General features: G+C 34.8%; 2 protein-coding genes across 8 annotated transcripts in view; both read right to left on the reverse strand.

Moving 5' to 3' along the window:
* Positions 1-13,865, reverse strand: part of LOC108214007 (L-Ala-D/L-amino acid epimerase-like) — a 28,900-nt gene extending 15,035 nt beyond the window's left edge. For 5 of the 6 annotated variants that reach the window (XR_010289921.1, XR_010289922.1, XR_010289923.1 and 2 more), the window contains exons 1-4: positions 13,825-13,865; positions 6,705-6,805; positions 1,811-2,177; positions 1,556-1,666 (exon numbers count right to left, since the gene is read on the reverse strand). Coding sequence is in view for 2 of the 6 variants with exons in the window: in XM_064089256.1 (XP_063945326.1) it covers positions 1,556-1,666; positions 1,811-2,177; positions 6,705-6,790 (564 nt within the window). In the remaining 4 variants the exon portion in view is untranslated. The remainder of the gene's footprint in view (positions 1-1,555; positions 1,667-1,810; positions 2,178-6,704; positions 6,806-13,824) is intronic. The other variant, XR_010289924.1, reaches the window with a different exon arrangement.
* The window catches only part of LOC108214010 (L-Ala-D/L-amino acid epimerase), a 33,026-nt gene continuing 24,442 nt past the window's right edge, over positions 6,743-15,326 (reverse strand). For both annotated transcript variants that reach the window (XM_064089258.1, XM_064089257.1), the window contains exons 4-8: positions 14,713-14,929; positions 14,302-14,635; positions 14,021-14,082; positions 13,825-13,901; positions 6,743-6,805 (exon numbers count right to left, since the gene is read on the reverse strand). In XM_064089258.1, coding sequence (XP_063945328.1) covers positions 13,828-13,901; positions 14,021-14,082; positions 14,302-14,635; positions 14,713-14,929 — 687 coding nt within the window. In that variant the 3' untranslated portion in view covers positions 6,743-6,805; positions 13,825-13,827. The remainder of the gene's footprint in view (positions 6,806-13,824; positions 13,902-14,020; positions 14,083-14,301; positions 14,636-14,712; positions 14,930-15,326) is intronic.

Raw genomic sequence — 15,326 nt, forward strand, 5'->3', positions numbered from 1 at the left:
CCATGTTTACTTCCTGCCTCTTCTCTCTTTCCCGTCGTGATTTGCTACATTCTAATGCATAGTGACCCAAGGTATTACAGTTGTTGTGATAGCCCTCAAATCCGAGGGTCTAGATTTGGTGTCACTAAAAGAAAAAAAATTTAAAACATGTAATTTTTGAAAGGAAGTAAAAATAGATATTTCAAAACCTGGATATTTTACGAATATTTTAAATTAAAAATCACTTTGAACCCCTGAAAACAGGATCACATACAGGCTATAGAATTGAAATTAGAAAACAAAACTAATAAATCTTATTACATGTTTCTACAACTAATTCAAATTCAGCCAACTCTAATTACCACTAGTCTCAAAGACTCAATCTTGGATACTCATCCTGACCATCAGGTTGAAACTTAATCACTTGCAATCCTCTCCTAGCCTTACACTTACGCTTAGCCTAAATAGGCGAACCATCTTTAACATTATCCGAAAGGGTGAGAAGAAATAGCAAGAATGAGCAAAGGAATGCTCAGCAAGTATAATAGTTAAAAACTAAGTTTAGAATAATGATATATAAATGAACTAGAGGTATGGTGCCAGTGGATAAGGTGTGCTGGCGAGCAATATTAAAAAGGTGAGGCATCTGAAGATGTTAGTGTTCAAAATAACAGGTTGAGCAGAAGAGTGCTAGTATAATAATTTAAAGCAGAGTTTAACACAGTTAAATGGGACTAGAAATATACAAACAAAACCATGCTTGAATCTTGAAATCATAATCATTTCAGAAATGCAACTTATTTCAAATCAATCAGATATATTGGACGTTAAATGGGTTATCATAGATGATCAGTCCACTGATAACTTGGACAATGGTTATGCATTGCCCTAAAATAACATGTTCCTAAACTGAAGACTAGCTAGGTCTCCATATAATGCTGGGCCATTGCCTTACAATGGACCTCTTACGCAAACAAATAGGCTGGGCCGTGGGCCTCTTATGCAAACAAAACAAGATGGGCCGTTACCGAATAACGGACCTCTTACACAACTCCAATTATATCTGAGTTTTTGCTTCCAGGTTCAGATTACGTTTTCAAGAAAAGGTTTATTCCATCAGAAGTATGGGGTTGTTTGGTTGGAGAGGAGGTATGGGTTGGAAGTATGAGATATGTGTGTGTCACAGAGAACTACACTGAGAAAAAACTACAACAGCAGTTGTGAGTGAGAATTAGAAGAGCTGAAGCGCTTGAGAGAGAAAAATGGCTGAAGCCGTGTGTCACAAAATTATAAGTATTATAGCTGCCTGTTACATTAATATACAAGTTGTGTGTTTACTTCTAATATTATCAAAGTATTGGTATGACGCCCATACACGTTTTCAACAAATATTCTATGAAGACCTTGGTATAATTATAACATATAATTTGGCCTATAGTTAATAAAACAAGGTCCTCAACAGATTATAGCTAGGAAGATGTGTTCAGCAACACCAGAGCATAATTAAGTTAGTCTGAGAAGAGAGGACTAGTAATTATAAATATATAAAGAACATTCCAGAGGAAAAGAACCCAACCGTTACGGCTGTAGTTACTGTGTTGGAAACTCCACCGAACAGTCTCCACAAAGGTGTGCCAATGCTGTGTGCAACTGCATCAATCAGAGCCATCTCAACCCCTGCCCTAGCCTTTAATTGCAAAGGAAACAATTTTATAACAAGAGCAAAATCCTAAGACTGACATTGAAAGTGAATTGATTTAGACATGACCAAGGTTTGAAAATATTATTAACTTATACCGAAATATAAATAAACCTTGATCATACAACTTACCGCGGCAAATTCAAAACCATGAAGAATCCCAGCAATCTCGCCCACCAATAAGCCCAAGGTCATAGCAGGACTCCTGTTCAGAAACTCACATGCCTCTGCCACCTTTTCCATTGCCAGGGCGGGATCCTCGGCAGTTAAAGGACGAAGAATAGGAGCCTCACCCCACCCAACACACCCATTACTCAATTCAATCCTTACAGCCACACTCCTAACTTTTTCATACGTTGATGTTGCAGTAGTAGTAGGCTGAATCAAGGACACATTCAATTCCCTTCGCTCCGCCCTTTTTACATTAACTGTGAATGTGTCCATTAATTTTTTCAACCCAGCGAAGCTTGTATCGGTCACAAGGATTTCCATCGCTTTACTACCAGAGAACAAGAAGCAACCAGTAATTAGCAATATATTTGTTATTCTATAGTATCTATCATGTACTATAATGGGTATAATATATCTATTCAATTAAGATTTTAAAAGATTCTTTTTTATTTATCAAATCCGAGTATATTCAAGTTGGATTATGAAAACGTATCAAATTCCTCGGATATTCAATTATACTTTTAAATTAAACTACAAAATATTGTGATATTCGATTAGGATTTTGAATTATGCGGTATTCAATTGGGATTGTTTAAAATCGGCTAAAACTTGTCGTATTCAAATGCTCATGGCTTTTTTGGACTTCATGAAATGATCGATTTTATGAGATTGTTGAGTGTATTATTAAGATTTTGAAATCCCATCAAAATTCATGAGATTTTGAAGTACTGTGTTTAAATCCTAAAGAATTTATATCGACTCTACGACATTTTATCAAGAAAATCGGCACCTTAGTGATTCCAAGATTCTGTTTTAAGGAATGGTTCTAAATTGAGCGCATCCATCAATTATAATTAAAAATCTATTATTTACGTTTAAATTTAACTCGAATTATAAATTATTATTTGCGTTAGAATTTCAGTAGTTTAATATAATATAGATGAAAATGTACATTGTAGCGGTTAGTAATGCTATATAATTAGATGAATGGAGATCATACTAAAGATAACATAAATGGAAATAATTCTCCACAGTTCATGTGAAAAATGAGATCTACTATATATCGGCAAAGAAATATTATGTGTATATATTATTATATGCTCCTAAAACCAACTCTACCACTGTGTCTAAAATTCACCATATTTAGTTGTCTTGTTAAATATCCAACCATAAGCATGTAAATCTTATATGAAAATAGAATTTTCATATAATTTATGGCTTGTATCAGTCATTTTTAGCAAAATATTTATAATCAATCTTTATCATCAACATTATTAATTGTATAAGAAAATATGTTATAAAATCGTTACTCTACAATTTAGATTTACATGAAACAAAGTATTGTATCATAATGTTTTGACATAATTTTCATATCTTATGATGGGATTGCTAAACATGATCATTATATATGAATTTAAGTCACTATAATACAATAGTTGTTTAACGTGAACTTTAGAATAATGTGTTTCCTTTCCTGTACTATATTATTTGACATGAAACATTGAAATATAGTTATTTGATAGCTTAGTCAGTTGGCAAGGACAACATTTGGAAAAAATATAATATACAAATCAACTATATTACCATTTATTTGTTTAAGTTTATAGGAAGGAGTATACATCACATGTAGTCATTATCAAATTTAGATTCTTTTATGGCAATGTTATGTAGATGACATGATTGTGGAGTCGTTCCAGGACCATGTTGATGACATGAAGAAATGTTTCAAGACTGTCCGCAAATATAATGTGAAGATCAATTTGAGCAATTGTACATTGCGCGTCTAAAGTGAAAAGTTTTCAGGGCACATGGTTAGTGTCGGGGGCATTGAGGCGAAACCCGAAAAAGTGGAGACAATGATTGATATGGAGGCATCAATTAAGATGATGAGGGAAATACAAAAACTAACTCGGAGGCTAGCAGCCCTAAGGCGATTCATTTCCAATCGGTCAAAAAAGCGCTATCATTTTTCGAAGTGCTTCAGGGGTCTAAGAATTTCGAGAGGGCCTAACTGTGAAAAGCAGTATCAAGAGGTCACAAAGTATCTGAACAAGGTCTCACTTTTAATGAGAGACGTTGTAATTGTACTTACGAGTATGTGACCAATTATAAGAGCAATTTTGGTCATAGAGCACGAGAAAAATCTACATCCAGTGTTCAACGTCTCACACATGCTGAAATATGCGGAGACGAGGTACCCGAATGCCGAGAAATTTACATATGGTTTGGTTATGGCCTCTCAAAAATGTTCCCCTACTTTTATAGGAGAATGATTCAAGTAGTAACTGATCAATTGCTTAAAAAGATTCTCCAATTGCTCGAGGCTTCTGGATGGGTGGTTTCTTTGTCAATGGAACTGGGTGAGTATGATTTAGATTACGTTCCAAGAACAGCGATCAAAGCACAAGCAATTGTAGATTTTATGCTAGAATGTTCGTTCTTAGGCCCAAAGATCGAGCCCCTGAAGAACAACTCATTCGGATGCTAGAAAATTATTTAAAGAACCTGAATAGCTTCAGTAGAGGTGTAACCTTCATTAGCTTCTATGATAATCACGCAATCAGGGTGGGCGTAGCCTGTTAGAAAGAAAAGAAGTTGTGGCTATTATATATACAGTTGTATGTTTAAACTATATAGAGTTCTAAGTTATATTTTCATAGACCATACACATTTCCAACAAGTGGCATCAGAGAGCCAAGGTTTTGTTCGAGAAAAGAGAATGACAAGTTTCATGGAAGCCCAAGTTCCATTGTTGACGGGCACAAATTATGAAGCCTGGAGTATCCAAATGAAGGAATTACTCGGTGTGTATGATATTTGGGATATTGACGAAAGCAGGTATAATGATCCCACATCAGCTGATTCCTAGAAGACAGCGTTAAAAGGGTGCAGGAGCAAAAACAACAAGGCATGTTTCATGATTTATCAAGGTGTTGACGAATCCACCATTGATAATATTGCACATGTAAAGAAGGCAAAAGAAGCATGGGAGATTTAGCTGCATAAATCATTCCAAGGAGTCGACAAAGAAAAAGAGGAACCGCTTCAGGTACTGCATGATGAATTCAAGAATTTCGAAAGAAGAAGCTCAGAAAATATTGGCGAAAATGTTACGCATTTGAAAATGGGAGCAAAACATATGAAAAGAAATGACGAAAGACTCGATAGTGATTGGATAAAAGAAAATCTTCTTAATATATTAACAAGAAAATTTGGTTGTCGTTACATCTACAGAGAAGTCAAAGGAGTGCTCTTCCAGAATTTCAAGTGATGAGCTTGTAGATTCTTTTCAAGTCCACAAGCAACGAATGACTCGATACAGTGATAAGAATCAATAGGACGAAATACTAGAGAGTAAAGTTTCCAGACATTACAATTCAAGGAGAAGTGGCTTTCTATGTAGAAAAGTTGGTTATCGAGGTAGACGTGAATGTGGAAAGAAACTGTTTTTGAGACGCCAAAAGAATGAAGGCCATCGATCATTGGTCGTGGTAAAATTTTTAGATTCTACAAGAAGAGATACAAAATTTTTATATGGCCTGACAAATATTATCATGAAGCTGGTAAGGTGGCATATATTTCAAAAAATGCAAAAGAAGCTGGGAATACAAAGTCGAGTTTGACGGGGAGTGTTAGAGTTTCAAACTCTCGGGAGACGATATAATTATATGCTTATATGCAGCTAGTGTTATCACAACCACATGTTCCATGGATAGATGGCATATAGAAGGGCTGATGTCTTGATTGAATAAATGACTCCGGAATATATGGTGGGTTTGAGATAATTGCCAGGAGACAAAGTTCATGGAAGCAACAATCTGGTCAAATAAAACAGCTAGTAAGATTAAATCAGCAATTGTGTATGGGAAAGTTAAACTATATATGATACATGCAGATAAGAGATGTAGGAGGATAATATTAATGATAGTCAAACCTTCTGGAGTTTATGCAATCAGTACAAACAACTAGGTTCTTAAATGGATTCCAGCATATAATAAGGGGCTGTGTAGAAAAACTAGAAGAAGCAAGGCTAGCTGATTTGAAGTCTTATATGGTAGGATCATAATCAATATGGATTATGTAAGGGTTGATGTAGACTAGTGTACTTGCAACATATAAAAGTACTAGCGGCTGTGCATATGAATTAGAACACATTGAGAAAAACAACAGCAGTTGTGGAGTGAAAAAAAAATAGCTGAAGCTCTCTGTGAGAAAAGAGAAAGGTTGTAGCTTGTTAGAAAGAAAAGAAGCTGTAGCTATTATATATACGGTTGTCTGCTTAAACTATATAAAGTTATAAGATATATTTTCATAGAGCCGATACACGTTTCCAACAGGCGGCGCCTATTGCTTGAAGCACTTTGATGTCTCCTTTCAACTTCGTACCCACCTTAAGCTTCAAGGTTTTGAATCCCTTTTCGCGAAACTGTGAAGCCAATTGAGCAGCTTCCACTGAAGAAACAATTGGAATCTAGACATAAAAAATTTCCATATCTAATTACAAATTCAATTGATAAATTATATTTTTATGTTAATTAAACAGTAATTACAAGGAAAAACTGTAACATTGCCCATCAAATTGATAAAGGGTATTCCTTAACTTTATAAACTCAACAAATAATTAATCCACATAAATTTATGGGCTTGGAATTTTACAAGTACTGGTATCAAGGCTATAGCCTTCCAGGTTGTTGGTTTATTTATGGGCTCAACAACGACACAATAAGAAGGGGTATCAGTTGGTTCAACCAACTAGTGCCCAAGTATATTTACAAATTAATTTATACTTTAAAGACTCCTAAAAAAAGATAGGCAAAAAACTACAAGGAAATTAATCGGAAACTGACTGTCATACCTGTGGTTATTGTGTTTGAAACACCACCAAATAGTCTCCGCAAAGGCTTGCGAACTATAAGAAACTGCATCAATCAGAGCCATCATAGCTCCTGCTCTAACCTTCAATTAATCAAAAGAAACTATATAACTGGAAATGCAAATTCTCAAAGATAACCTTCAAATACTAAATAATTGAAAAGATATATATACCACATATATATCCATATAGAGAGAGAGAGTGAGAGAGTCGTACTCTAATACAAAACAAATTAGCATACAAACCAAATTAGCCTACAAACTAAAAACCCAATTTTTAATCACTATTTTTAACCGTAGAACTCACTATTTTGTATATCACAGATCACTATTTTGTATATTTTATATATAACATATCTCTCAAATATAAATATATACATACATATATATGCAATGTACATGACAATCATCTTCCCCCGACCTGTAATAATATTGGACCTCTTGCCACCATTACCAGCCATTTTTATGACTTGACACTATCGCCTACCATCACCAATAGTCACATACACTTTCCATCGTAACTTACCAAAACTAGCGACTACTTGCAACCATTATACACCTTTTACGGCTCCTTACCGTCAAGAACCTTCCTACAACAGAAATTGATCATCTATAATCAATTACCAATAGTTTAGGTAAGTAGATTTTCCCATTTTTGAATAATAAAAATCGATGTTTATATACTGCATAAAACAATGATTAATGTAGTATAAATTAGTGATTCCCGCAATTATAAATACTCGTTCGGAAAACTGGTTTTTAGTTTATATTTAAGAGTTGGTTTATATTTGATGACTTATATATAAATATATATACACACGCATATATATATAGTCTTATTCTACCACAAACTTCCTTATTATACAAACTAAAAACCAACCTCAAATATCACTAAATTCTGAAGCACATATCACTAAAATCTACACCTCCATGTCCATCTTCCCCGCCATCTCCATCTCCACCTCGGCCTCCTTCACCTTCGCCGCCTCCTCCACCGCCTCTTTCATCTCCACCGCTGCCTCCTCTCCTCCGCATCCTTCACCTCCACCGCTGCCTTTCAATTGCAACCCCAGTTGTCTTCCATAGCTCCGGCGAAACTACGCCGCCTGAAACCACGGCCTCATCCCGTTGTCTCCCTCCGCCATCTCAGCCGCCTCCTCTGCTGCCCCGCTTCTGCCTCAACCCATCCACTCTTCTCCCGGCCTTCCATGTCCACCTACTCCACTATCTCCACCGTCGTTATCACCACCAGAATCGATAACAAGCGCAACCCTGAATCGATAACAAGCACATATCTGGAGGTTTCACTCATTCCTAGAGGTTTTCACCAATTTTGCCAACACAAATCACTAAATTCTAAAGAGATTATCACTAAATTATATATCAATACATAAAACTCTGTGAAACTTACCTACTACCAACCTTTCCCAACACTAAACCTAAAGCCACAGGAGGACTCCTCTTCAAAAACTCACATGCTTCCACAACCTTTGACATAGCCAACAGCTGATCCCTCCGCAATTATAAAAAAGAGAACAGGAGCCTCACCCCACCCAACACATCCATCAACCAACTCAATGTTGATAGCCACATTACCAACTTTTTCAATCCTTACGGTTGCACAACTAATAGGGGAAATTAAAGGGATATTAAGGCTTTTCCTTCTGCCTTTTGCACGTCAACTTTGAACGTCTCTTTCAAATAATTGAACCCAGAATTTGAATTTGCATCTGTCACCATTGTGGTCCAATATATGAAAAATATTTATCATACGAGATATGACACCACATGTATTTATGTATTTAAATATTTACAATGACCCGGATGTCGTTGCTTTCTTTAATTTTAATTATTGTACAACACGGACAAGAAATGAGTTGGATCCCACTAAATATTTTGTGCATTATCATATACTCATCCATAAACTCACCAATAAGGATTACGCTAATAAGGAATGAGTTGGATCACACTAATTTTATTCTTATATTTTAATTATCATATACTCATGTATAAGCAAAAACATTTAAGGATAACAAATAAGCGGGATCCCACTACTTTTATTTATTTTGATTATCATAAGATATGATTGAGGTGGATCTCATCTATCTTTTATCTAGAAAACACCCAAAACCTACCTAATAAAATGGGCCATAAATTATTTTATTTTAATTATCATATACTCGCATATTACAAAAGGTATTGAACTCGGGTTACCAAAAAACCAAACTAATATACCATCACCACATCATACACAATCATACACAGATTTCATGTCTTATTTTAAATGTATTTTTAGTTCATTTATCAATTTATTTTGAGCAATATATTCTTACAAATTTTCAAATAGATCAATAATTAAATACGAAATTTGATTTTGTAGAACGGGAAAGCTAGGAAAAATGATTTACAAAAAAATAGTCAAGGAACAAAATCCTTCAAGAATGGAGGACTATAACTATTGTGAGTTACATTTATACTCGTAATTATCGGATTAATCTTGGATATCACACATGTGGTTTTAAAATTTTATTTTCAATGATCCAACTATAATGTTAATCAAGAACATTGAATGATAGATGTGTAACAAGGAAATTATATTTATTTAGATATTAGCGTTTTCTTTTAGAAGGAATCTACATATCATATATCTTATATATTTTATGGTAACAAACAAATTTAAACAAAATTATTTCCAACAATCTAATCTTACATATGATCACATTTCAAGCTTTTATGGGTGAATATATAAAGTTGTATTTTTCAAGGGATAATTAATTTATACGTCCTTGAACTTTGATCCATTTTTGATTCGCATCCTTGAACTAAGTTTGTCAATTTATGCATCCTCAAACTTTGTAAATTTCCAATTCAGGTCCCTCCGTCAGTTTTTGACTAACAGAAGTTAGTAATTAGGGTTTTGAATTTGGGGGTTTTCGACTCGTTAATGGATTGTTGAAATTGATGGTATGGGAAGTTTCGGGAGGTCAAACCGAAGAGATTCATGTAGGTTTCAATGGCGGAGGATTGCCGGAATGATGGCCGGAATCAATGGCCATTTTCCGGCCGGCGGAGACATTGCCACCATTCCGGCAATCCTCCATCATTGAAACCTACATTAATCTGTTCGGTTTGATCTCCCGAAACTTCCCATACCATCAATTTCATCAATCCATGAACGAATCGAAAACCCTCAAATTAAAAACCCTAATTGACTAACTTCCGTTAGTCAAAAACTGACGGAAGGACCTTAATTGGAAATTTACAAAGTTTGAGGATGCATAAATTGACAAACTTAGTTCAAGGATGCGAATCAAAAATGGACCAAAGTTCAAGGACGTATAAATTAATTATCCCATTTTTCAAATATAATTTCTAATAATTTATAAGTAATTTTTATATCAAGTACCCATTTCATATTGGTATTGGTAAGATCTTGAAAATAATATTTTTGTAATACTTTTAATTGGATTAGTTTGTTTTTAAATTAATTGATATATTTTTCCGAAATTTTCATCATGAAAATGTCAAATTTACATGTTGATGTTTCCTAAAAAGTAGGCCGAAGTTACTACCAGGATTGGATATCGAATATGCTCGATCCCTTAACTAAACTCCAATGTTTCCACTAGTCTTTTCGGACTATATATTTAAATTCTCTATGATTTTTGTTCTATGAGTTTTATGAATTTAGCATGTAAATAAATATTTTCTATGATTTTGTAATCTACTAGTTTGATCTGTACATTAATGCCTGAAATTCGAAAATTCATAGCAAATTGAGAATTCATTCAAAATTTATACGTATTCATTGATAAACTTATAACGTATTATACTTAATATATATATTATGTAGTGATGCAACATATCTTTGATTTAATTATTAATAAAAAAAGATTTATTAATATTAAATATTGTGTTAGGATCAGGCGCTTACTAGTTGCTCTAAAAAACCCGAGCTCATAGAGAAGGTGCTACCTTATTTCCTTATACATAGCACATTACAAGCGCCCGTGTTCTTGTAGGGAGATGCTCGACACAGAGCCCATAATATCCCCAACAATCCCCTCTAGCATCTGCCTACCAGGCATCGAACACGCGACCTGGCTCTGATACCAATTGTTAGGATCAGGCGCTTACTACTTGCTCTAAAAGCCCGAACTTGTAGAAAAGGTGCTACCTTATTTCCTTATACATCGCACATTACAAGCGCCCTTGTTCGTGTTGGGAGATGCTGGACATAGAGCCCATGATAATCCCAACATATTGTATAAATTACAATATATTATAATGCATAATATATAATATATCATATATATGCATATATATATATATAGAGAGAGAGAGAGAGAATTGTTCCGAATTTTGGATTTGGATCAGCTTCGGATCATATTTTAAATTTCAAATCAGGTTTCGGATGGATATACCTAATATCCGAATCCAAATTCAAAAAAAATTCTTATTTAAAAACTATATCCAAATCGAAATATAAAAAATCAGGTTTGGTAAATCAAAAATGTTGGATTTGCGATTGGTTATCCGCCAGATGGGATTATTTTGTCATCCCTATGTGTATTACCATTATAGAAAGCTCTTTAATCAAGATAGGTATTATTTGTTCACATATTATAAGCCAAATTATGTTTTTTCGATGTATGAATTATGCAAATATTACCATAATAAATTCTTGATTCGGTTGATTCTGTTCTGATAGTCCGTATTTGAATTGGTAATGAATTTGTTACTTTTTCATTTTTGACAAGTCTTACCATTCTGTAAAGATCTCGGAATCCTCTAGGAATTCTTTGTTTTATACCTTTACATCTGATTTCATCTTTATAGGGTGAAGTTTCTTTTTTCTCCGGCTGGTCAGGTTTGATATTATTTTCACTGATCCATATTAAATGATATTTAGGTTAATAATTTGAGTGTCTATACAAACTATCAGCCTACAAATGTGGTTTCCATCCTTTCGGTGATGCCAGAAGTCGTTTTGATATACGATTTTATCTTGTTTCAATTTTATTTATAATCCTTGATTTGGAAGTAACCTTTTCCTTTCCATGGGCAATACCATCAACAAGATTGATCCGTTTGGATATTGGTCCATGATGGCCTTTTATTGAATTTGACGATTGGATCTCTCTATGAATGGAAAAAGGGTGCTTCGGATCGGGAGTAACCATGAGTAATAGGGCAGAAATATGGGGGAAATACAAAGCAAACACCGATGCCTACAATAAATTAATTGATTCGTCATGGTAGAGAGATATCTTCGTCTTATATATGATATTAGTATCATTTTAAGAAATCTTTATGAAGTAATTTATGTGTAAGCTATTTGTGATTTTATTATAAATTTTAAGATATTTGTGATATTCATGACATTGATATATAGAAGACCTCGGTTGGAAAAACTAATTAAAATACAATTTCAAGCATTTGCTTTGTATTAGATATTTGTGTGTGGACGAGAGCCGGTGATCTCTCCATTACATGTGGAGCGTGGGTGATGTCTCAAATATCACCTAGTTATGAGTGCATGATTTTATCAGTTTCTTGTTTGTAAAGTCTTATGACAGTTTATATAAGGTGTCACGAGACTTTACAAACAAAAAACTCACAAAATCATGCACTCATAACTAGGTGATATCTGAGACATTACCCACCCTTCACATGTAATGGAGAGATGGCCGACTCTCCTCCACACACACACACAATATATATATATATAATATATATATCTGTGTGTGTAAAACCAAGGAACAGGTGATTCTAACGGTTACATTTAGTGGTTTTTTATTCTTTTAATTAAATTAGTACATATATACAAATAAATCTATAATCACCACTACCATCGTTGATTTTGGCCATCACTAAATTTTGTCGATTTACTACAACTAGCGTTAATTGATTTATTTCAAAACATAAAATGAAATTCATAGATTTGCATGGAAATTGTATAGATCTAGAGTGGAAGAAGAATAAAAAAGATGAAGGTCACTAGAGAGGAGAAGAGAGGTCGGAGAAGGAGAAGGAAGAGGAAGAGAGTAAGGCTGAAGGTGGGGAAAGGAGCCGGGAATTGCGTTAGGGCTATGTGATGTGGATGGGGTGGGTGGTGGGGTTTTGATCAACCGTAGGAGGCTCGGCTCGGTGTGGCTGATGGTAGTAATGGAGGTGGTGGCGGTGGAGGGAGTGGAGTGGGTGGGATGTAAAAAGGGGTGCGTATTTAGTGATTGATTTCATATAATTTGTGACCGTTTCTAGTGTATATGTAAATTTGATTATTATATGATCATTTGCCTATATGTAATACCATATATATTATAAATATAATCTAGCGGCAAACAACATATATATACAAGTTAACATATATATTGCATATAAAGAGGAGGCCCATTACAAGTTTTTAACATTGGCATCAAAGCAACCCCATTCTTCGAATAAAGGCAGGTGTGAAACAGACTGAAAAACGAGTTGTCTGTCTAGAGAAGAAATGTGAAACAATGCATGCAAGCCGAATCTCAAAAGGAAAAAAGCTTGATATATTGAAAAGCTGAAATCAAATTTAAACGACCTCTCTTTCGTCAGAGGAAGAGTTGTTACGATACTTAAAATATATTAGACGTCCCTAGCTAATCGTGAAACTATAGGACCAGGACTTTCCACCACCAGTTTTAGGATTTTGCAACTTCGGGATGACTTCGACAGTAGCAGCGATATATAATGAACAAGGGACAAAAATGTCTGATCGGCACCATCATGAACATACATGTATTCAGCATCGCAAGTACTTGAATTGCCTGTCTAAAGAGGTGAGAACCCCGAACGCTGACTGTTTTGTGCGAAAAAGTATTTTAAACCCCACAATCTCTCATCACTAAAAGGCAAGGTCTGGTCTGTTGTAGCAAGCTTAAAAATGATGCTTTATGACTATCATACACAAAGAGTAGGCCCATAAAAGGGTCCTAACATGGCAAATAAAACAATATTATTATGTTAACCTCTGAAATGAGATAGAATTGGCCTTTTTGAAAAAACCTCATTTGACTTGAGCTGATTGTGACATAAAATGTAGATTTTTAATAAAAAGTCTAAATGATTACCTACTACTCCATGTCATCCCAATCAAAGAAACCTCCGTTCCCGCTGTCATTTGTGAATTTATACACCGGACCAGAAACTAGCAAAATGAAACTATTAAGAGTTAAACGCCTGTATTCGAAACTAAAAAGTACAAAAAAACAAAACTGAAGTATTCTAAGGAATTAAAAGAAGCTCTGTAAATTAAGACAATTTTACCTTCATAACCGTTAACAACTGGATCCTCAGATAGATGTAGTGGTCCATCTAGGTCAATGAATCTGTATGACAATAATATTTTCAGGTCATGAGTTATCGCCGCATGAGACCAAACAAAACCAAACTACCTGAGTATCTGCCAGTTAGAAATAATAAAACTAAACTAATAGAAGTTGTTGTGAACACACAATTTTATCGAGGAGAGGTAATAGAGTAGTATATATATCAGCATACATATGAATTTAATTTTCTAAAATGCAACTAAGCTATATACTGCTTACTTGAAGCATCCAAGCCCTGCGACAAGGTGACCTGCGAAACCCATAGAAAGCCTAGTCTCAATCATACCACCGATCATCAGATGCAATCCATATGCCCGTGCCAACTCGATGATTTTAAGGGCTCCAATAACCCCATGTTTGGCAAACTTGACATTAAGGACATCAGCTAAATTTCCTTTAACTATCTTCTCTACATCAGCTAGAACACGGCAACTTTCATCCGCGGCCACAGATACCCCATATTTTTCTTTAGCGATCCGAGTAACACGACCAAGACCTTCCCAGTCATCCCGACGAACAGGCTGTTCAAAGAGAACTGGAGTAACCTTCATTTCTGCATATCAGTTAATTTTGACTTGTTAGAAAAGCAAACATTGTCAAGTTCTAATAACAAGGTATAAGGATCTTCACCATGCAGTGTCTCGAGAACTTGGATAGCTTCTGTAGAGGTGTAACCTTCATTAGCATCTAAAATGAACAAGCAATCAGGGTGGGCTGCTCTTATCGCTTGGAGCACTTCTATGTCTCCTTTCAAATTCTTACCCACCTTGAGCTTCAAGGTTTTGAATCCATTTTTGCCATAGTTTGAAGCCAATTGAGCAGCTTGTGAAGGAGAAACCATTGGAATCTACACATAAGATTGTTTCAGACTATGTATAATTTAATAGATATCATATAAGGCAAATGTTGTTAGAATTTCAAACTCTCGGGAGATAGTATTAATGTATGCTTATATGCAGCTAGTGTTTTTACATCCACATGTTCCATGGATAGATGGATATATAAAAGGGCTGATGTCTGGAATGAATAAATGATCCTGAAAATTAAATATGAGGGCGGGAGATAATTGCCTGGAGACAAAGTTCATGAAATCTGGATGAAGATTTGCATATACAAGAGGATAAGAAGATGGCTGGTCAAGGTTATATAAATTAAAGTATGAAATAAAGAACCTGCTGTGCATTGGAAAGCTTGTTAGAGATGGATAAGCTTAAGTCTATGTACTGTTTGAATATATAAACTGA

The sequence above is a fragment of the Daucus carota genome, chromosome 3, assembly GCF_001625215.2.
Source record: "Daucus carota subsp. sativus chromosome 3, DH1 v3.0, whole genome shotgun sequence".
Classification (NCBI taxonomy): domain Eukaryota; kingdom Viridiplantae; phylum Streptophyta; class Magnoliopsida; order Apiales; family Apiaceae; genus Daucus; species Daucus carota.